Below are 19,000 nucleotides of genomic sequence, written 5' to 3'. Positions count from 1 at the left end.
GGTATACATAAACACTTGGACCAAGAAAATATGATTAGATTACCGTTAGTTCAAATTCGTGTTAAATTAAATTTAATAAATATTTTTTTTATTAAATAACATTCAGATACATGTAGATCCGCTTTTCTCTATATAATTTATAATAATGCGACATTAACTTCCCTACTAAAACCACTTAGTTTGGAAGTTTTTTTAGTAAAGATTTTTGTCAATAAGAATTTGTTTTCCGATTGTATTAATAAGCTTAGATATGGAACACTCATCCATAGCGCATGTAAATATCGGGAATATTTTGTTTCTTCTTTGAGGAGGTGCAGCGTTTAAAAATACTGTCTTAACATACTCCAAGCATTCATCAATATTATTGACATCACCGTTGAATTCAGGGAAAGATGTCTTGAATCTATCAGGACATTTCTTTAATTTAGTTTCGAATAGATCTTTCTTGTTAAATACAAGGAAAATCGGTAATTCAGTAAGAAGAGGCTTGCTAAGGATCATGTCCCATATGGCGAGTGAGTCTGCAACTCTACTTGTGACTTTATCTTCGAATAAAACTTGATCGAATTCAGAAAGGGCTTGTACAAATATAATATAGTTAAGATGGCTGAAACATGACTCCCAATGCTTTCGTTCGTTCTTTTGACCACCAATATCAACTAATTGTAATTTTACCTTTTCGACCATCAATTTAAGATCTGAGTTACCTGTAGTTCTAATTCTTGCCTTAAGGATATCTAAATCTGATGGGACATAGTTGGACTCGGCGATTTGAGAAATATTATTTAAGAAATAGTCGAAATTTTCGGCAATTCCGACAGAATTTGATTCTTCATATATTCTTTTCATTGAAGGGTCTTCCCAGACGCGCGAAATTAATTGGGAAATCGGATGATCAATGGGGTCGGTATCTTCGAGTGCCTTAATTTGATCCATAATATCATCTAACTCATTTGGATATGAATATGAACTTTTTCTCAAATCATCTATTAGTAATTTGAAATCCGAAATGATTGCAATGCTAATTACGTTCTTAAAGTGATGCCTGTCTGAGTTGGTAAAGCCTCCACAGTACAAGCGTTTAAGCTGTCTGGAAATTGTTGATTTGCCAGACTCACCGGCGCCTAATAAAATTGCTTTTACGTCAGGTTTTTCAAAATTACCTTTTTCGAACTTAATATCTGTTTCAACAGGTAATTTGACCGATGAGTGTGTCGATTCGGGAGGCTCAGGAGCAATTTTATTGGATGGTTTGCTTGCTCCACAACCCATATTTTTTTGTTCTTCAGAAACATTCAATTTTTTGTCTGTTATTTTGATACATTTTTTTCGCGGCCGAAAATTTGAAATTTCAATAAAAACATTATTCTGGAAAACATCATATTAGATTTACATGGCTGTAATTTTCTACAAATAATTCAATGAGATGACTCAAAATATTACACACCATTTTTAATCTTATTCTGATATATTATATTACTATCTGAGCCAAATTTTTCAATTTTTTCTAAATTAGTCGTTTTGTTCAACTCGAAAGTTCTCATCTCACAATTTTGTGAATTCTGAAGGTAATCGTTATCGTGATAATTTATAAAAATCAATCTTTTTACTTCATACGGTTTATATTTTAATAAATTACCTCTAGGTTTAGAACGAGTAGTTTCTAATAATATTAATTCTAAATCGACAACCTTGAAAAACAGAAAAAGATCAAGAAAATCTAAATGACATTCAAAAACAGTAATACAATATGTAGATGCGACATTTAGCTTTTAGTCAGTTTGTTTTATGCATACTCGTTTGTAGATCAGGATCCAGAGATTTCAAAATTTCATATTTGGAGTTTGTTTGACTCATTTCCATTTTTTTTACATATGGGATTGATAAATGTTAAAATATTATACTTTTGAATAATATTTAAATTTGCTCACTGAATACGTCACTTTTTTTTGACTAAGTTTGGTTTATTCAGAGAGGCAAGTCCTCGAAGCCTCGGTACTTCAAAAATTTCATGGGATCTAGTTTTATTCAGAATAATCTTAGTATTCATGTTACAGCAGCTTTTCTTGCCAAATCATTCAAATTTCGCAGAAGTTGCATATTTGATAAAATTCTATTGAACAAGCGAAATAATATAGTTCTAACTAGTACCTACTATTCATTGCAAATTATAATTAATATAAAATACCGCCTTTTTTTACACTCACATTTTTTTTTTGAATTTATAGTTTAATTACATAACTGTACCTATCATGTATTTTATTGGGTTTGTGGTTGTGAGAGCTTTTCCATAATTACTAATGAGATTGCCTAAATATGAAACACCGTTCCATGGAATATAGATTTTGAGTCTTCAACAAATAAAAATTCTCAATCAAGCAAATCATTTTTCTGATCCATTTTTATTATCTTATATCCGAACCACATTACGATTTGAAATTATTTTAGAAAAGGCGCCATTCTCAAATATCAAATACCTATAATGATGTCTATCATTCCTGTTTAACGCAAAGAAGTAATTTTAATCTAATTTTGATCGTTAGACATAATGAAGAGAAGATATATATATATATACAAGTGACTGTTAAACAACAATGTAGTAATGTTAATTTCTTATTGTGTTCAAGGCAATGTTTTAGGAATTGGATGAATGAAGATTTCATTACACTGATTCATTTGAGTATCTTTTACATTTTGTAATATTGCTAGAGTAGCAACAATTGAGTGGATCATATGTTTGAAAAATATACGTTGGTGACAATTGGAAATTAATTGGGGACAAAACTGCCATCGATTTTAATATCTTAGCAAATTCCAGCTTTTAGATAGATATGTGAAGTTATTTTAATAATGCCATCGAAATTTTCAATTAATTGCTAAAATTTCCCAAAATATAATTAAATCAGCATCAATTGTTATATATAATTTCGAAGTTTTAGTGATTGGAAGCCTGTCAAATCATTTATTCAAATGGTTTAAATTTTGAGAAATCGATTGATTATTTTTTGAATTAAAAAATTATATAAAATTTTAATAATCTGATTGGATTTGTTATAAACTTCAATATTTACGATTCGAAAATTCCAAAAATTTATCTTTAGCCACGTACAATTTTATTCAGTATAACTAGGATATTAAAATTACGAATATATCGCCCAATTGATTATTCTCAAAAATTAAATTATCCAAAATTGAATGCAATCATGGCTTTACGAAAAAACCCAATATTACGGAATATTACAGGACAAGCAAAAAGTGTGAGAAGTATTTTGGATAAAAATCAACATTGATGAATGATATAAAGTACCGATAAACTAGCCTTGTACTGCCATTTTATGGTGATGTAAAGTATTCAAAAAATTTGCAATGTAAACCATTACATGGCAGAAACTTTAAAATAAACAAAAACATGACACTTAGTACAGGGGCTTTTTGGCTGGTGAAGTCAGATAAAACGTGGCTCAGGTGCTCGTTTAAAATTAAAAATGGAATTTCTCACAGTCGAATTTCTTGGTAGACAACAAAAGTTTATCATCAATTGTCGCGCCGAAGGTATGACATATAGTCAAACTAAGCTTGCATGGGAGAAAGAATACCCAGATCTCGGAACTTTAACATCAATCTCATTGCTACTGCACTTAAAAGAGCTGCATTAGGTCTATACTGGGAAAAAGGGAATCATGGCGGTGCAGATCCATACCTATGCGAGCGTGATCAGCTCACTTTAAAAGAAATTATCGAAGATTCTGCTTACAAAGGTGAAGCTCTAGAAGCAGCTGACATTATTGACGAGGCGTTCAAGTTGAAAGAGCTCAGAATAGATTATGGTTACAGATTCCTTCTTGAGATTAATTGTCCTACTCTTGCAGAAGAAGTTATCAATGCCAACATCAAAGTACTCCAGAGGAGTTGATTTTTAGTATCGATGAAACATTCATAAACAAATTTAAGAAGAAGAAAGTTGCATTACCTGAGGAGATAGAGCATATGATCGCCAAAGGAATTCCAAACTTTCCGCACATTACAGCTTTATGCGGATGCTCAATGACAGGCAAATCTGTTCCACCTCTCTTTGTTCTCCCATGTATTGCAGAACTACCTAGAGAACTGAAAGTATTCCAGCGCGAAAGACATTGTTGGTTTACTTCTACGCCAAAAGGCTGGGTGAACAGAAGTGTATTCTTATTGTATTGCATTTTCTTCATCGAGTGGCTTAACTTTGAACGCCAGAGAATGCCAGAAGATATACGTGACAAGCCTGCTCTCATTGTGTGTGATGGACACTCCAGCCGCGAGAATCCTCTGGCATTGTTCCTTTTGGCAAGTGCCAACATCAAATTAATTGTTCTTCCCGCACATACAACACACATTTTACAAGTATTTGATGTTGGCATTGCCAAAAGATTAAAGTCCAAATTCACGGATTATCTGAGAGATTACATTAAGGCACCGAAGCAAGAGTTCAACAGCAATGCTGCAATGATGCGCTACGCCATTATCTACTCATTTATTAGCGCATGGCAAGAATCAGTATCATTAAGAACGGTTCGAAATGCTGCTGCCGCCTGCGGTCTTTGCCCTTGTTCTGTAGAAGCTCTCAAACATAATAAGTATGTTCGTGAATTGACTCCTGCAGAAAAAGAATTGCAAGAGAAAAGAAATTACCGTAATCGAAATCGTTTTAACATCAATGGTGAAGAATTGACGACGATGGACATGATTTGCGCAATTTCTGACAATATTAAGAAGAATCCTGCAAATCACAGATTTTGCAGGAAGCCAGAACAAGACACCAAGGAACGTTTCTACTTTTGGATTACAAACTATCTTGATCCCAGCACTGAGTTGTTGACAAAACTCCCTAATATGCCAGGTTATAGTCCAAATGATTAGGAAAATTTTCCAATTTTCCAACAAAAATTTTCCAATTCTCCACCAAAAATTTTTTAATAAAATATTATTTTACGGCATTGCCCGTCACTTTTTTTCGGTACAAGGCTAATATCACGGTATAACCCCCTGAAAAGACTTTAAAAATTCGAGAATTTGAGAGTAATCAAGCCATAAGCTTTCAATTTTTGAAAGCCCACATTTCTTGCATTCAATTTAGATAAAACTTCATTTTTCCACAATGCTCTCAGTTGTTTCGTCCTTCTCAAGATCAGTTGTTTCCAGCAACATCGGAGACTGCCACCAGTTCCATGTTGGTAGCTTGGCTAACAGTTAGTATACATATCTTGTGTACGGAGGCACTGCGAGCCTCCTTACCCATTATATGTGAATTTGACACTTTACAAAACCGTTAACGTATATTTTACAACACAAACACAAACACCAACTTAACCTTAAATATTTATAAAACCGCCAACCACTTCACCTCACTAACGTTTTCACAAACGACTTCACTACTGTAAAAAATAAACGTTCTCACTTACAAAAGTATTGCAACTCCTCCCATTGCTGTGCTTCACACAATACTTCATATTCTTCAGTATCGCTGCTGTCGCTCCAATCGTCAGAGTCAAAGTCACTGTCAAAATAAATGTTAGTAAGTTTTGACAAAGCTAATGAAACACGTTTACCGTTTGTATCGTATGCTTGTATAAACTTTCCATTCTTCATTCCTTCATAAACGCTCAAACTAACTTTACCCTTTCTCCCTCGTATCTGATAGAATGTATTTTCACGAGGAACGAAGAACAAATTCTTGAACTCATGACCGTTGTAGTTTGTTATCTCAATAGTTTTCGTCATTTATATAAAAATAAAATAAAAAAATAAACTTAAAAATAAATGATATCACCACCCTCACACGTATGAAAACATAGCACAAAAATAAATTTAGGTGAAGTGGTGAGATCTCACCTCTTTTTTCACCTGTTTTTTCACCCTGTTGAATTCATTGCTTTATAACTCTCTTCCTTTCTCCAACTCTTCTAGCTTCTTCTTAAGTTCAGCAATGTTGTCTTCATGAAGTTTAATCTTTCTCAAAATTCCTTCTTTATCTAATGGTTGCTTTATGTTTCTAAACTGAACTCTACCATCCTTCATAGTATGAATGTAAAAACCTTCTGGAATAGTTCCTGATTTAATGTATTCTACCAAAAACTTTTGTTTCATTGCTTCAGTGACTTTATTTGTCATTTCAATCAAATAAAAATTTTAATATTAAATAAAAAATAACGTTATTTTTTCAGTAAGGAAACGCAGGAGTTTTACGATTTATTTGAGGAGTAGGTTCTGGTTTAAATGTTGGAGTCGGTTTAGGAGTTGACTTTTGAACAGGAGTTTGTACTTCCATATGTTCAGGAGTCATTGAAGGCTTTGCTTGTGAAGGCGTTGGTTTTGGCGAAGGTGTTGGAGTTTGTTTAACTTCAGCTACTTCAGTATTATTTACAACATTTGCTTTATTTCTTTTCAACATCATAACTGCTCCTGCTGTAGCTAGCAAACCTAGTGGGAGACCATATCTTATATAAGGACTTGACCAAATGCTATTTTTGACAGGAGCTGGTGGAACACCTAACCTTGGTGAGACTGCTCTTTGCCATTGTGCAGCTCGTAAGAAATATTCAATAGGTGCTCCATAATCGTTTGGTAAAGTTTGTTTCATAGATGGTGAAGGTTCACGAGAGCTTGATGAAGAACTCATTTATAAGCTTTAAAAATAAACGTTCATCCTTTATTCCTCACCGTCGTCCGTAGCTAAGTTATAGTCATCTAATCTTATTATTGGGATTCCATTAGCACGCACCTGAATGGCAAAGCAACAATCCCTCATAAATCCAATAAGTGGCTTTGGTACATTTTCAGTTGCTAGTTCAATAGGCCCTTTAACAGACAATTTGTATGTTATTGGAGCAGTAGATGTTTGACCTTGCTGGAAGCAAAAGTCCACTTCTGTTGGAAAACCACATAAGAAATGTGTGTTGTCATAGCTATCCCATTTATGTTCCACACTACCATCATCCACCAATGACCTCATAACATCTTCATTAAATCCTATCATATCATTGTTTGTATTGCAGGCGTTCTCAACCATTTCATAAAATACAGGTCCATATGATTTTTCAGGTTCTGCGGGCATATTTCCATAAGCTCCCATGGAAAGCTGAAGATATTTAAACTTAGGGTTCTCAAAATTAACATAATAGTTGTCTTTCTTTCTAAATAGTGCCCAAATACTTTTAACATTAATAGGCGTATAAGCTGATGTAAATGTTGCACTTGAACTATCTGTATTCTTTGAGAATGAACCGTCCATAGGAATCCAATCCATAACTTTAACAGGAAAACATATAAGCCTCGTTTGTATAATGTTCTACAAGTTCTGTATAAATGTTAGGGTCTAAAGAGAATGACTTTGGATGATTGAAACATTCATTAAAATCCATCTTTGTTCGAAATAGTTGCTGGTTACAGTTGTAATAGTAACTGTTCCACTAGCTTCTACTGCCTTCGTTATCATAGTGAATGGTTCATTCCATGGAACAAATTTATTTGTCGGTGGATTTGAATCTGAAGCAAATGCAACTTTAAGAGTTGGATTGAAAGCAATATATCATTTACAGATATAGATGTGCATTGTAAGGCGTCGCTACTGAACTTTACTTTAGCTGAATGTTTCCTGCAAAAGCTGGAATAAATCGAATAGCTTCTAATGGAAGGAATCTTCTAACAGGAATTCTTAAACGAAGCTTAAAATCAAATGATTTTCCTGCTGTAATTGGACCACTAACAATTTGTCCTGTTCTGCATGTTCCGAATGACTCCATACATCTTCATGTCGAGTCTTTGAGAAAACATTCTACTTTCTTTATTTGTTCGGTAGTTTGTGAGTTTGAAGTTATATATGCTTCTTCTCTTGCGTTGTCTTGAGAATATACGATACGACCATTTGCAAGGATTTGATATCCAGCAACTGCATAGAAAGCGTCATCGAAACCAATCCAAAATCCTGGTGGGTTTGTTTTATTGGAACCTGAACCAATTTCTTTATCTACAATAAATTGACCTTCCATTTTATACGTAATGAATGTATTGTAAAGGTCCAACATATTTTTCACCAGGAGGTGAGAGATTGAATGTTACCCATGTGTTATCTTTAGCAGTTCCAGGTTGTGATGGAATCTTTGCGTCAGAATATTTTCTATTAGTGTCACCAATTTGAACTGCATTGTCTATGATATCGAAATATGAGCGAATCTGATGAATATGCTCTGCTGGAGTAAATTCGTTTAACTGTTCGTTCTGCATGTATTTACTTCGGATAAAAATATCTATTTACTTCATTATTCTCACTCTTCTTCTTGGCATTCGTGGTGGAAGTTGTTTCTTGACATTTTCAATGAACTGTACATTCTCTTTTGTCTCAACTTCTTTCACTGGCGGGTCAGGATTCTTTGACTCGGTTTGTTTTTCAATGAAATTCACGAACTTTGCATAAGCTCTTGGTTCGTTATTGAAAGTACATTGGCTTCTTTTCTTCTGGTTCTATTGACTTTTCAGTTTGAATAAGAAGGCTTAACATGGGCTTCGTGGACTCACCCTTGCCATACACCTTAATGTTGTCGCTTTCTGCATTCGCTAATGGAACCTTTCTTTTTCTTACGTATATTTTACCATCTTTACTCTGACTTACGTAATAGAAAGGATGTTGTATTCCTCTTGCGTCATTTAATATAATAGACTCTCGCTCTGATTTTGACAAGCTCATTTTACATCGGTTAAAGTTTTAATTTTGTTTTTTATCTGCAGTCAAATGACTCAGACAAGCCCTACGGACAAGACCCAGGGGGTCATAGATGTTGAAGCATTGAAGAAAGAAATTCGTGAGCAAATTTTATCCGAACTGAAGGAACAAAAACAAGAACAAAAGCCAGAGAGACCAAGAGAAAACTTAGTGAAAAACAACTTGCTGCATTAGCTGCTGGAAGACAAAAAGAACCCAAGACTACTGGCGAAGAAAGCTAGAGAAGAAGCTGAAGCAAAAGCTAGAGAAGAAGCAAAAGCAAAGAAAGAGTAAATGGTTTATTTTTATCCGAATTAAATGTATAGACAAATACCTTTATCTGTTGCGTTCAGTAGTGAAAACCCTGACGTCAAAATAAAGGGAACAAGAGTAACGTTTAAGTTTCCAACAGACTGGATTGTGAACATAAATGAAGAGAAGTACATTGGCATAACAAATATGTATATAACACGTGACTCTGCTTCAGAAAGGTTGACTTTATACTTCAAGTCGAGATAGAAAATGACGAACAGTCTTTAAGCGCCCAAAACATTCACATATACAAATACTTTAAAGACGATACAACATTGTTGCAATGATTATGATTTCATTTAATGAAATGTTCGAGAAAAAGTTTAACATTGAAGTACAAACTTTACAGCCTTTACGTGAGTTTCTTGCACAACTGAAAGAAGAAGGTAGTCAGCCACAACTTATAGACTTTCATTATGAATTTAATGAAAATGAAGATGGAACACATGACTGTCAGTTTGTTGTATTCTCACCATTCAATGAAGTCGCTAAAAAGAAAGAAAATCCATTCCGTATAAGATTTCAAATCTCTGAACCAAGTGATGATTTCAAGAATGTTTTCAATTATGATGCAATGCTTCCGAGGAAAAATGATTTTTCAAAGATTGTAACACCTGGTATTTGGGATAGAAAGCAAGCTATTCTTTTCTCTAATATAGCCAAAGGCGTTGAAAATGAGTTCATTGGTCATACAAGAACTACACCACTGCCAAATCCTAAATACTATAAATTAACTGGCTTCAATCGTGAGTTTTGGATAGACATGTTCTCCACTCATGACAATAACTGCCAGTGTTCTTACCTCCAGACCATAAGGACTGTCTCTACATTGAAGCACAACTCTTAAACTCTACCATCGCAGTATTGTAAATGACCACATGGGCTTCGCCCTTGCCGCTAGTTTTATTTTATCACGAATGACCTCATTGCTGACAAAAATAAATGACCTCAGAATTCAACTTACGAATAAAGCTTGTTTTAGTCGTTATTGAGAAGTTAAACTTCTCTTCAAAGCAAGGTTGACATGACTTACATAAGTCAAATCCAATCTCTTGACCGTCATAAAGTGCTTTGTAAAGTTTCATTAAACTGAACTCAGAGTCTTTGTCATATGTTCCTTGCGGAACCATTAAACCTTTATCTTCATCATAGAAACACTGAACAGAGTCAGGAAACATTTCATTAGCGGTTAAAGCAATAACATCTTGCTTCACGCCTTTCATTCTGCAGTGAAATGCAACTTCATTTAAATCATTCGTGAGTAAGTCTATAGTAATCTTCTTTCCACAAAATATTGACTTGTATGCTAAACTTTGTTTTCCAGGTGTTATTTCTGCAAAGTCGCTATGAAATTGACCAAGGTTTTTACCAATGAGAACTCTTCCATAACGTTTCTCAACTCTTCAGCTAAACGAGGGATATCTTCATTGTAGAGATGCATACTGTCCGTATCGCTTATAAAAGATGTCCATTCCTAAGTCCTCACAGTACAGAATACTTCACACATTATTCTCTTCGACATAGACAGAATGTTAACACCAAGTGGACAGAAGTTAAAGTGTCTGCAAATGCTTTTCGTTAGCTTGAAAATAGTTTTATCTGAACCATCCAAACCTTCGAACTTCACTATATGGTTGTAGTTTCTGATGGCATAATCTTATAGCATCTTTGTCATTTACTATGGTTATTTTTGACTCAATAGGAGATAGAATAGTTTTGCCATAAATACTGTTCAGAATGAGCTTTATATTTTCTTGCAAAGGATTTCCTTCTTTCTTATACTTTAACCTTAACTCAAACAACTTCTTTACTTTATCTCTTATTCTAATATCTCTGTTTCCATCGTAATAGTATCCTTGCAACACTTCACATTTGACACCTTGATATTTTATGAGGTCTTGTAATGTTATATGGTACAATACATTAAACAGCAAGTGTTTGAACTTCTCGGGAACGTTGAGTTCTGGATTTAGTTCAGGGTCACAAACTATTAAAGGAAAGTGTCTATGTATTCCAATCTTGTTATCTAATGAGAACAAAGAAAGCCAGACATAAACTTTTCACCAATGGGTTCCTTTTGGTCGTCATCGAATAAATGTCTCATGAGATACTCTGTGCTTAACATTTCTTTCTTCATAACCTTTGGAATACCTTCTAAAGTATAAAGTCTTGCTATAGCTGATGGATATAATGAAACAGCGTCGAAGTCAGCAATGAGTTTCTTTTCGCTCTTTTGTTTAATGTTATCTGACAGCATACATCTTCCACCTTGAATACAGCGTGAAATAAATTCTCTTGGTTTATTTGAGAGGTCATATAAATTTCCATTCGGGAAGTACACTCTGTTCTCAAACAATTTGTTAGCAATTGAACAAATACTAACGTAGTCATAAACGTTTAAATCAATTTCTTTTAATATGTCATTGCGGAACTTAACAAAACCTTCTCTTAAAATTCTTACATCTTGTTTGCAATAAAATGTGCTATAATTTTCTAAGTCGAAGTGGTTCTCATCTATTCTACAACCTTTGATGGAATCTATGTTTTTCATGAATGTATCAATATCTTTTACAAACTTACATGCTTCAGAAATGACACCAGTTCTGTTGTCATTTGCTAACAAAACACTGCTGTAGTAGTTGTATGGAATACTTCTTTCGGTCTCTGTTTGTAAGTTAAACATAGCAGGAAATACGTTTAAGCTTCTTATTTATAACACTGTAAGAGTCTTTTATAATAATTGCCCTTCCTTTATAATAAGCCAGTTATTTGCATTGTTCGTGAACCTTTAATGATGGAGTTCCTTTCACTTCTGTCATGTGTCTTAAGATGAAGTTTATATCATAACTGAGGTTATGGAAATATATTAAACTCTTGTCAGGAAGTCGTTCCAAAAATTCTGTTGCACAGTTCTGACCCCAAATGCTTTCACTCACTGAACCATCTTCACTGTCATAACAGATGTTAAAAGCTTTATGAAAGCCGTCTGTGCTACACTCAAAGTCAGCAAAGAAAACGTGCTCAGGAATGAACTTGCACTTATTTTTATTACTTCTTTTGACTCGGCTTTCTTCTTCAGTTGTACACAATACTTTGGAGCATATGTCAATCTTTAAAATGGTGCAAGGTTCTGTTTATATAAGTCAGTCGTATATGTGAAAAGTTCTCCATAAGAAATTAGGTTCGAAATATTTGCACTCCCACAATGTTTTCATAACATCCCATAACGGTTGTTGTTCTATCATAACGAACTACATATTTATCTTCTCTCTTTGTATAAATTTCATTTGTTTCTCAATGTTCATTCCACCACACTCCTTCAAGATTTCTATATAGTTTCGAATGAAGTATGTTGTCATTGGTAATCTTTCATTTAGCATGTAGTGGTCTTCAACAAGAAGTAAGTCAATAGTTCGACAGTTTCACATTCTTTTGGTATGTATCTCTTTATTTCATTATGTCTTGAGTCATTGAAGTAACCAATGGTAACATTAAATGCTATACCTGTTGCGTCAGAAATTTCTTGTACTTTACTTTGAGGAAAGTCTCTAACACGAATGACTTCTCTCATGTGGTCAATAGTTTCTCTCATTTACTCCAGCCTGAATGCAAGCATAAACGAAACAATTGTCTTCTGTCATAAGTTTGCAGTTCTTTTGTTCAATTCATTGAAGATTTGGTAGCGCTCAAGATTTATAGGTAATGTGCAAAGATACTTCCAGAACTGACCGCTTCTCTTCTTATAAAACTTTCTTTTCACCATTATCTTTCCAAAAGCTTTCTATAAGTGCTGGGTTTCCTGTTTGCTTAAGAGCTTCCAAAATGGCTTTCTGGTCATTTGTCAGTGTGCCATCTCTATTATGGTCTCTTTTTTGGTTTGCCTTTCTTTACATCTGACATCGTTAAGCCTTCATATTCTGTTAAATCATACATCTTTATTTCAGTAAGATTCTTTATGTTTGTCAAGAAGAAGTCATAGTGCATTTCAACAATACCTGCAGCATTTGCTTTCTATCTCTGATATAAAGTTCTCCTTCAAGAGCTGATGTAGTAATGTTCCAATATTATTGAGGTTTAACGTAGAACATTCATACTTTCCACCAAGTTTATAACATACCATCCATCTCTGTTGTGAGTTTATTTTAATTTTCTCTAAGAGTCTCATGAAAAACCTTACCGAAATGTTTGTGTAAGTAGTCTCTGTTTGGTTCATCTAAAGCTTCGATGTTAAAGTCAATGAGTCTATTGCCTGACTTCACATTTCTCTTCCTATTCTCTTCATCTTTCTTTAACCATCTCTCACCTTCTTTTGGTTTGTCGTCAATGGAACGAAGGACATCGTTAGCTTTGCGAACTTGTTCTATAGCGCTATTAAACATCTCTCTTCTCTGTTGTTTCAGTGTGTCGTCTCTTCTTCTTGTTTCACCAACGTTTGCATTTGTTATGTCAAACATTTCTCTCTTACTTCATGAGGTACTGAACGTCTATGATATAAGTCAATAGCAACGTCATTTAAAGGAAATGCTCTTGCATGGACTTCGTCCTCGCTGCGTTGCGGCTTTATGAACTCATGAATTCTATCATAACTTATTGCACCATTATAGTCTTTAATGAAGTCAGCGAGTGCTTTTTTGTTTGTTGCGTAATGTTTTGCAACATCTATGCTAGCTTCTGTTAGAAGTTGTTTTATTTCCGAGTGTTCTAACTTAGACAACTTCCGATACATCTTTAGTAGGAAATAAAAAAAATATTTTTTTGAAAAAATTAGATTAGATTTTTTTAAGTTTATTTTTCAAAATAATTTAATATTTTTATTTTAATGAAACACATGCAAGATTGCAAGTTCTTTTCATACAATGCTCTCGCTACTGCCATCAAGAATGAGTTCAATAATGCTTCAAATGTTAATGTTATCTTTAACAAGAAGTTTGTGAAAGAATCTAAGTTTGGTCAGTATGTCAGACCATTAGCTATCGTCATTGACCGCAAACGTTATACTTCACAAGAGTTAGCAGTAGTTTTGAAACAAAAGAGTTTCTTCGTGAATGTCAAAGATACTCATTATACTGTCATAAAGAACTCTAACGTTGACTTCTTCAGTATTGCTTTAAATCTTTCCGAACAGAAAGAATATAAGAAGGGTGAAACAAATGTGAAATATTATCCTTCATCTCTGAAGACAATAACGAACAAAGATGTTATACAGAAATTCTTACCAAAGGTTGAAGAAGCTTCTATTGACATTGACGAAGGAAGTGAAATGGTTGAAGAAATAGACCCTGAAGCTATTAAGCAAAAAATATATTTTTGGTTAGTCTTCATATGGATATTTTTACAACAATTCCCCAATGTATAAACTTTTCATACGCTTTTTCATAAGCTTTATATACCTTCAGAAATTTTGCATAATCTTTAGAAGCATTTAGATATTGTTTAAATGCTTTGTATGTCTTCAGAAATTTTGCATATCTTTTACATGTTGTTCGTTCTCTTCTTCTGTCATGAGTTCCGAATATTCTAAATTCATGTTCTTTCATATGAGATAAAATTTTATAAAAAAATAAAATTAGCTTAGATTTTTTTATTCTTCCTCTTTGAAGTTATCGAAATATTCTGTTATTTTTTCCTTCAGTAATGTTAAGTCTTCTTTGAATGTAAGTATTGTGCAACCTTTGATGTCATAGTGTGTTTGAGGAAGAGTATTTTTGACAATTTCCTTTATTTGCTCATTCGGTGTCATTGAAATCGGTAAGTTTTCACGATAGAACCAGTTTCTGTCAGATTTATATATTTAGCTAAGTCATAAAAGCTCTTGTTGTTTCTTCTGACTAAATGTAACATAACCATATCTTTATCTTCTTCTTTCTCCAACTCTTCAGTATATATCATATACTTATAACTCTTTTCCTTTCCTTTTGGTACGAACGCGGTATTCTTTTCTGTATGCTTTTGTCTTTGGATTCAATGACTTCATCTTTTGCTTGAAGTTTCTTTTCCATCTCTCCACGTTCTGCTTTATATAGTTCATCTAACATCATGAAAATATAACAAGCATAACGAGGTGAAGCCCACATTGCTACAGCATTTACTAAAAGTCTATGAACATAATAACCTTTCAAACCAGGAGCCAAATTCTTGCGATTTTCGTACGGAATCTCTTCTCTCGGTTTTCCGAGGGAAGCAATCATATGAGGAAATTCTTTCTAAAGTTCTTTTGTCTGTTGGTTTTCAAACCAATGATATATGCTTGCTTTGTAGAACGAAGAGCATTCATTATACTTTGCATTTGGTACATGTCATCTTTGACCGAACGATGAGGCGAAGTTGTTTGTTATATGTGTATGTATTCGTATTCTTCATTTAATAGCTTCATGGACTATAACTGTTGTTGTGTTCTCTGATGTTGTCATTACTGTCTTTACATACAAAATAAAAAAAAATAAATAAAAATAAACTAACTTTATTTTCTGACTTTCACAAAAGACCAAAAATAAACGCTTTACATGTATTTTTCAGCAACTTCGTCAATAATTTTTATAGCTTTATCTATCTCATCTACTTCAAACGTTTCTTTACCTTTGTGGGAGCACCATACATTTTCTCAAAAACTTCAAGCAGTTCTGTTTCAGCAGCTCTCATATCATTAACAAACACAACCTTGACTCTATTGACTGTACTGTCATATCTTTGAGTTATATTATATGTCCTTCCTATCTTATATCTTTTTTGTGTTGAAGTCCTTCGGTTTCTGAACGATGTAAGTAAGCCTTCACTGCAACGTTCCGTATCGAATGAACCATATGTTATGAAGTTATATCCAACAACTGGGTCTAACCATAACAAAACTATTGGTATAAGACTTTTGTCTATAAGATATGCTCTTGTTCCATGAAATGCTACTGATATCATAAGCTCAGGATTTCTTGTCAAAATTTTCTGAGTTGAAGCATTTCTACCCAGTCGTTTGTTTTCTTTCCAGATGGAGATATAATATCTGACAAAGAATATTTGTTGTATTTCTTTGAGTATCTTACGTTTAAATCACCTATTCTAACACTTTGGTGTCATTGTCTATCTTTCTAACTGTTTCAAACTCAATGTTTGTCATTACTGTCATTACATACAAAATAACTAATGAAAATTCATTATTTTTGTGGCTGAATTCAATAAAAATAATGTTGAGGTGAAGAGGTGAGATCTCACCTGTTTTTTCACCTCTTTTTTTCACAAGCGTTTTTACATGAATTGTACGATGTATATTTGAAATCCTAAACAATTTCGTAGCTTCTATTTCTTCTTTTAGTACATCGAATGTTTTAACAATGCGAAGGTTTCTTTATATTTCTTCTTGACGTCAGACAGAAGGAAATCTTCTGCTGTTGGATAGTTTTATTAAGAAATGTCAACATATCCATTTTATCTTCTGCTGGCTTTTCTGCTTCTTTCTTTAAGTCTGCATAGTCGTTTCGCATTCTTTCTATCTCTTTGACTGAGTAGTTATATTTTCTTATTGCTGCTTTACATTTTGAACATTGCGGCATCGTTTTTGCGTTATACATTGAAATAAAACCAGCTAGAACAACTAAGCGTCAATGGTTTTCTTTAACTCAAAAGCTGCTGGTTTTATCTGTTCATTCCATACTTTGCCTCTTCTATCTTTATCTCTTATCTGCCATACACATTTTGCAACTAATGAAACAAAGTTATCGTATGTCTTAAACTCCCCAGATTTATATATGTCAGAAATATTTTTATAAACCATGTCGCAATCTTTGTCCATAACTTTATGGTTTGCATGAATGAAAACCAAGGAATTCATAATTTACCTTTCGTATGAACTTCTTAATTTCTACTGAGTCAGTTGGTTTCACTTCTATTTCATCGAATTCAGGAATAGTGAGCTTTTGTTGTTGGATTTCAGGCAATTTGGGTAAATGGTCGATGAGGTCCTCCATTTCATAAAGATACTGTTCATTTGTTTCATCTTTCGCACTACAGTCTAAATTACTTGTTAAAAGTTCTTGCTTTATCTTCTGGATTTCTGTTTCAAAAGTATATGAAGAAGGAATAAAGCTTTTCATCTCTACCAACATTGACGTAGGATTCATGACTAGCGAGTTTGGTGCTGTAGTTGTGGACAGAGTCCCGCCGTTCGTGGCTTGAATTGTTGTTGTGCCGATTGTTGAAATCATATCTTTTATACAAAATAAAAAAATAAATAAAAATAAAACTAACTTTATTTTTTCTGTCTTAAGGAAATTCATGAAAATTCATGAGAAAGCTAAAGCAATCTGAGCCGCTAAGCGGCGAGGGTGAAAAAAGAGGTGAAAAAACGGGTGAGATCTCACCTCTTCACCTAAAATATATTTTTGGTGTAAATTTATGACAAAAATAAATGGTACCATTAATAATACATGACTGTTCTCATTCATGTCTGATTTACATCTAATGAAAAAGTTTAGAAGAATTTTCTTATTCTTTCTGGCTTATTTTTGTCTTTCCAGTACTCCCGCTCTAATGGCCCCAGATGTGTTGACTTTGACTCTCTCAAGTTCTTAGATGGTATAACATCTTCAACGCCTCCTTCATATCTTACTTTATAAGTGTCATCGTTTATGTTGTAGCCAAGTATTTCAATAACCACTCCTCGCTTTGCTTCGTCAATGGTTTCAGCAAGTTTGCCATTACTACTTTCGACTAATTTGTGACGAGGGTAAAACGCAATAGAGTCGTCAGCAGCTTTTATAAGATATCCATTACCTTGCGTAGAGTCTACGATATAATAGTTTCTACTTAACCTTAAACGTTTCTTTGTCAACGGTTTGTCGTCAAGAACTACACGAACTTTTGTACCAGGAATGAGGGTAAATTGTGTTGAATTTCTGATATTTTGTGTTTGGCTTCGTTTCTTTTGTATATACTTTTCTTCTTGTTGTTGTGTCATTGAATTTGGTGTATGTCCTGTTGTAGAATGTGTTGAGGAATTATATACTTCGAGAAAATGTTTCATTGTTTCTTCGGTAAAGTCTCGCTCTTGGTTTAAATCTCTGAGCGTTCTTATGAAGCGGTTTATGATGCCGAGTATGTTATGGTTATGGTCTTCAGTAGTGTAGTGAGTTATGTTATGCTTAATGAGAAATTCTGTGATTTCATTGCTGAGGTATGCACTGTCTTGGTCTGATGTTAAAGTACTTGGGCTATGTTCTGCTACAAACTTTTGTAAAACTCTTAAACACTTCACGAGTTCCTTTATTTTTCATTGGATATGCATATGCTTTACGAGTGTTAACATTAATGAAGATGAGGAATGGTTTATGTCCTCCTTTTCTGCTTTGAATGAGAGTGTCAAATTGGTATGCGTCAGGAGTGTTGGAGTAAATTGGTAAAAAGTAGTCGTAAGGGTTTATTTTTGTTTGATGTACAACATTTTTGTCAAAAACCTTTTCACTTCAGCTCTGTTAGTAAATCCCCAACTCTTTGCAGCTTCATTGAACTTCTTAAATGACCTCCATGGATGTTGTTCGAATACTTTTTCAAGCTCATTTATGTAAAGTTAAAGATTTTATTCAAGGCTCAAGCGCGTTCATTGAACGCGGTACCATGCGAATATAGTCACAAATGGTGGCATATAATCTGCACCCGAGCCTGTTGGATTTGTTGTGAAAGTGTGTGAATGATTTCCTGTGGTTCCACAGAAAATACCTGCGCTTGAATCTACTGGGTCACTTGAAATATCATATCTATTCATTCCCTGTCTATCCGAACCTGCTGCAAGATTTGTATAACCTCTTTTTGTTATTGAATGTGAATGATTACCTGTTGTGTTTGTAGTTCCTGTATGAGTGTGTGCGGTGGAAGGTTTGCTTCTTTAATTTTCTTCGAACCTCCTGTTTGCTTTGAATATCTAGCACAGTATAAGAATTTATCTACAATCTGCTTCCACGTACCAAAACCTAA

The 19,000-nt window shown here is 33.8% G+C and overlaps 6 protein-coding genes and 7 pseudogenes across 13 annotated transcripts, besides 1 other annotated feature; 5 read left to right on the top strand and 8 right to left on the bottom strand.

Annotated features, from left to right (window-relative positions):
* Positions 1-192: 192 nt before the first annotated feature.
* On the bottom strand, positions 193-1,272 carry TVAGG3_0532470 (G-protein beta/gamma-subunit complex binding; the record flags this gene model as incomplete). Its single annotated transcript, XM_001330233.1, has 1 exon — positions 193-1,272. The coding sequence occupies one exon, from the start codon at positions 1,270-1,272 to the stop codon at positions 193-195; it is 1,080 nt and encodes a 359-aa protein (XP_001330268.1).
* Positions 1,273-3,485: 2,213 nt separating this feature from the next.
* On the top strand, positions 3,486-3,913 carry TVAGG3_0532460 (annotated as a pseudogene). The gene has a single exon. A coding segment is annotated over exon 1 (428 nt).
* Positions 3,914-3,987: 74 nt separating this feature from the next.
* Positions 3,988-4,893, top strand: TVAGG3_0532450 (DDE endonuclease family; the record flags this gene model as incomplete). The annotated part of the gene is made up of 1 exon (XM_001330235.1): positions 3,988-4,893. The coding sequence occupies one exon, from the start codon at positions 3,988-3,990 to the stop codon at positions 4,891-4,893; it is 906 nt and encodes a 301-aa protein (XP_001330270.1).
* A 328-nt stretch (positions 4,894-5,221) lies between these two features.
* Positions 5,222-19,000: part of a mobile genetic element that runs on past the window's edge.
* Positions 5,428-5,754, bottom strand: TVAGG3_0532440 (uncharacterized protein; the record flags this gene model as incomplete). The annotated part of the gene is made up of 1 exon (XM_001330236.1): positions 5,428-5,754. One exon carries the CDS (start codon positions 5,752-5,754, stop codon positions 5,428-5,430), a length of 327 nt encoding a protein of 108 aa, XP_001330271.1.
* TVAGG3_0532430 (uncharacterized protein) lies at positions 6,194-6,652 on the bottom strand (the record flags this gene model as incomplete). Its single annotated transcript, XM_001330238.1, has 1 exon — positions 6,194-6,652. One exon carries the CDS (start codon positions 6,650-6,652, stop codon positions 6,194-6,196), a length of 459 nt encoding a protein of 152 aa, XP_001330273.1.
* On the top strand, positions 8,762-9,022 carry TVAGG3_0532420 (annotated as a pseudogene). The gene has a single exon. A coding segment is annotated over exon 1 (261 nt).
* On the top strand, positions 9,050-9,910 carry TVAGG3_0532410 (annotated as a pseudogene). Its single transcript has one exon. A coding segment is annotated over exon 1 (861 nt).
* On the bottom strand, positions 9,992-10,565 carry TVAGG3_0532400 (annotated as a pseudogene). Its single transcript has one exon. A coding segment is annotated over exon 1 (574 nt).
* On the bottom strand, positions 11,049-13,769 carry TVAGG3_0532390 (annotated as a pseudogene). The gene has a single exon. A coding segment is annotated over exon 1 (2,721 nt).
* TVAGG3_0532380 (uncharacterized protein) lies at positions 13,863-14,298 on the top strand (the record flags this gene model as incomplete). The annotated part of the gene is made up of 1 exon (XM_051237631.1): positions 13,863-14,298. A coding segment is annotated over one exon (436 nt), but the record flags the coding sequence as incomplete, so codon positions are not given.
* Positions 14,625-15,317, bottom strand: TVAGG3_0532370 (annotated as a pseudogene). The gene has a single exon. A coding segment is annotated over exon 1 (693 nt).
* TVAGG3_0532360 lies at positions 16,271-17,235 on the bottom strand (annotated as a pseudogene). The gene has a single exon. A coding segment is annotated over exon 1 (965 nt).
* On the bottom strand, positions 17,502-18,053 carry TVAGG3_0532350 (integrase core domain containing protein family; the record flags this gene model as incomplete). The annotated part of the gene is made up of 1 exon (XM_051237630.1): positions 17,502-18,053. One exon carries the CDS (start codon positions 18,051-18,053, stop codon positions 17,502-17,504), a length of 552 nt encoding a protein of 183 aa, XP_051095454.1.

This window comes from Trichomonas vaginalis, chromosome II (genome assembly GCF_026262505.1).
Source record: "Trichomonas vaginalis G3 chromosome II, whole genome shotgun sequence".
NCBI lineage: Eukaryota > Parabasalia > Trichomonadida > Trichomonadidae > Trichomonas > Trichomonas vaginalis.
Note: the sequence above shows the minus strand (reverse complement) of the source record. Positions and strands in the feature narration are given on the sequence as shown.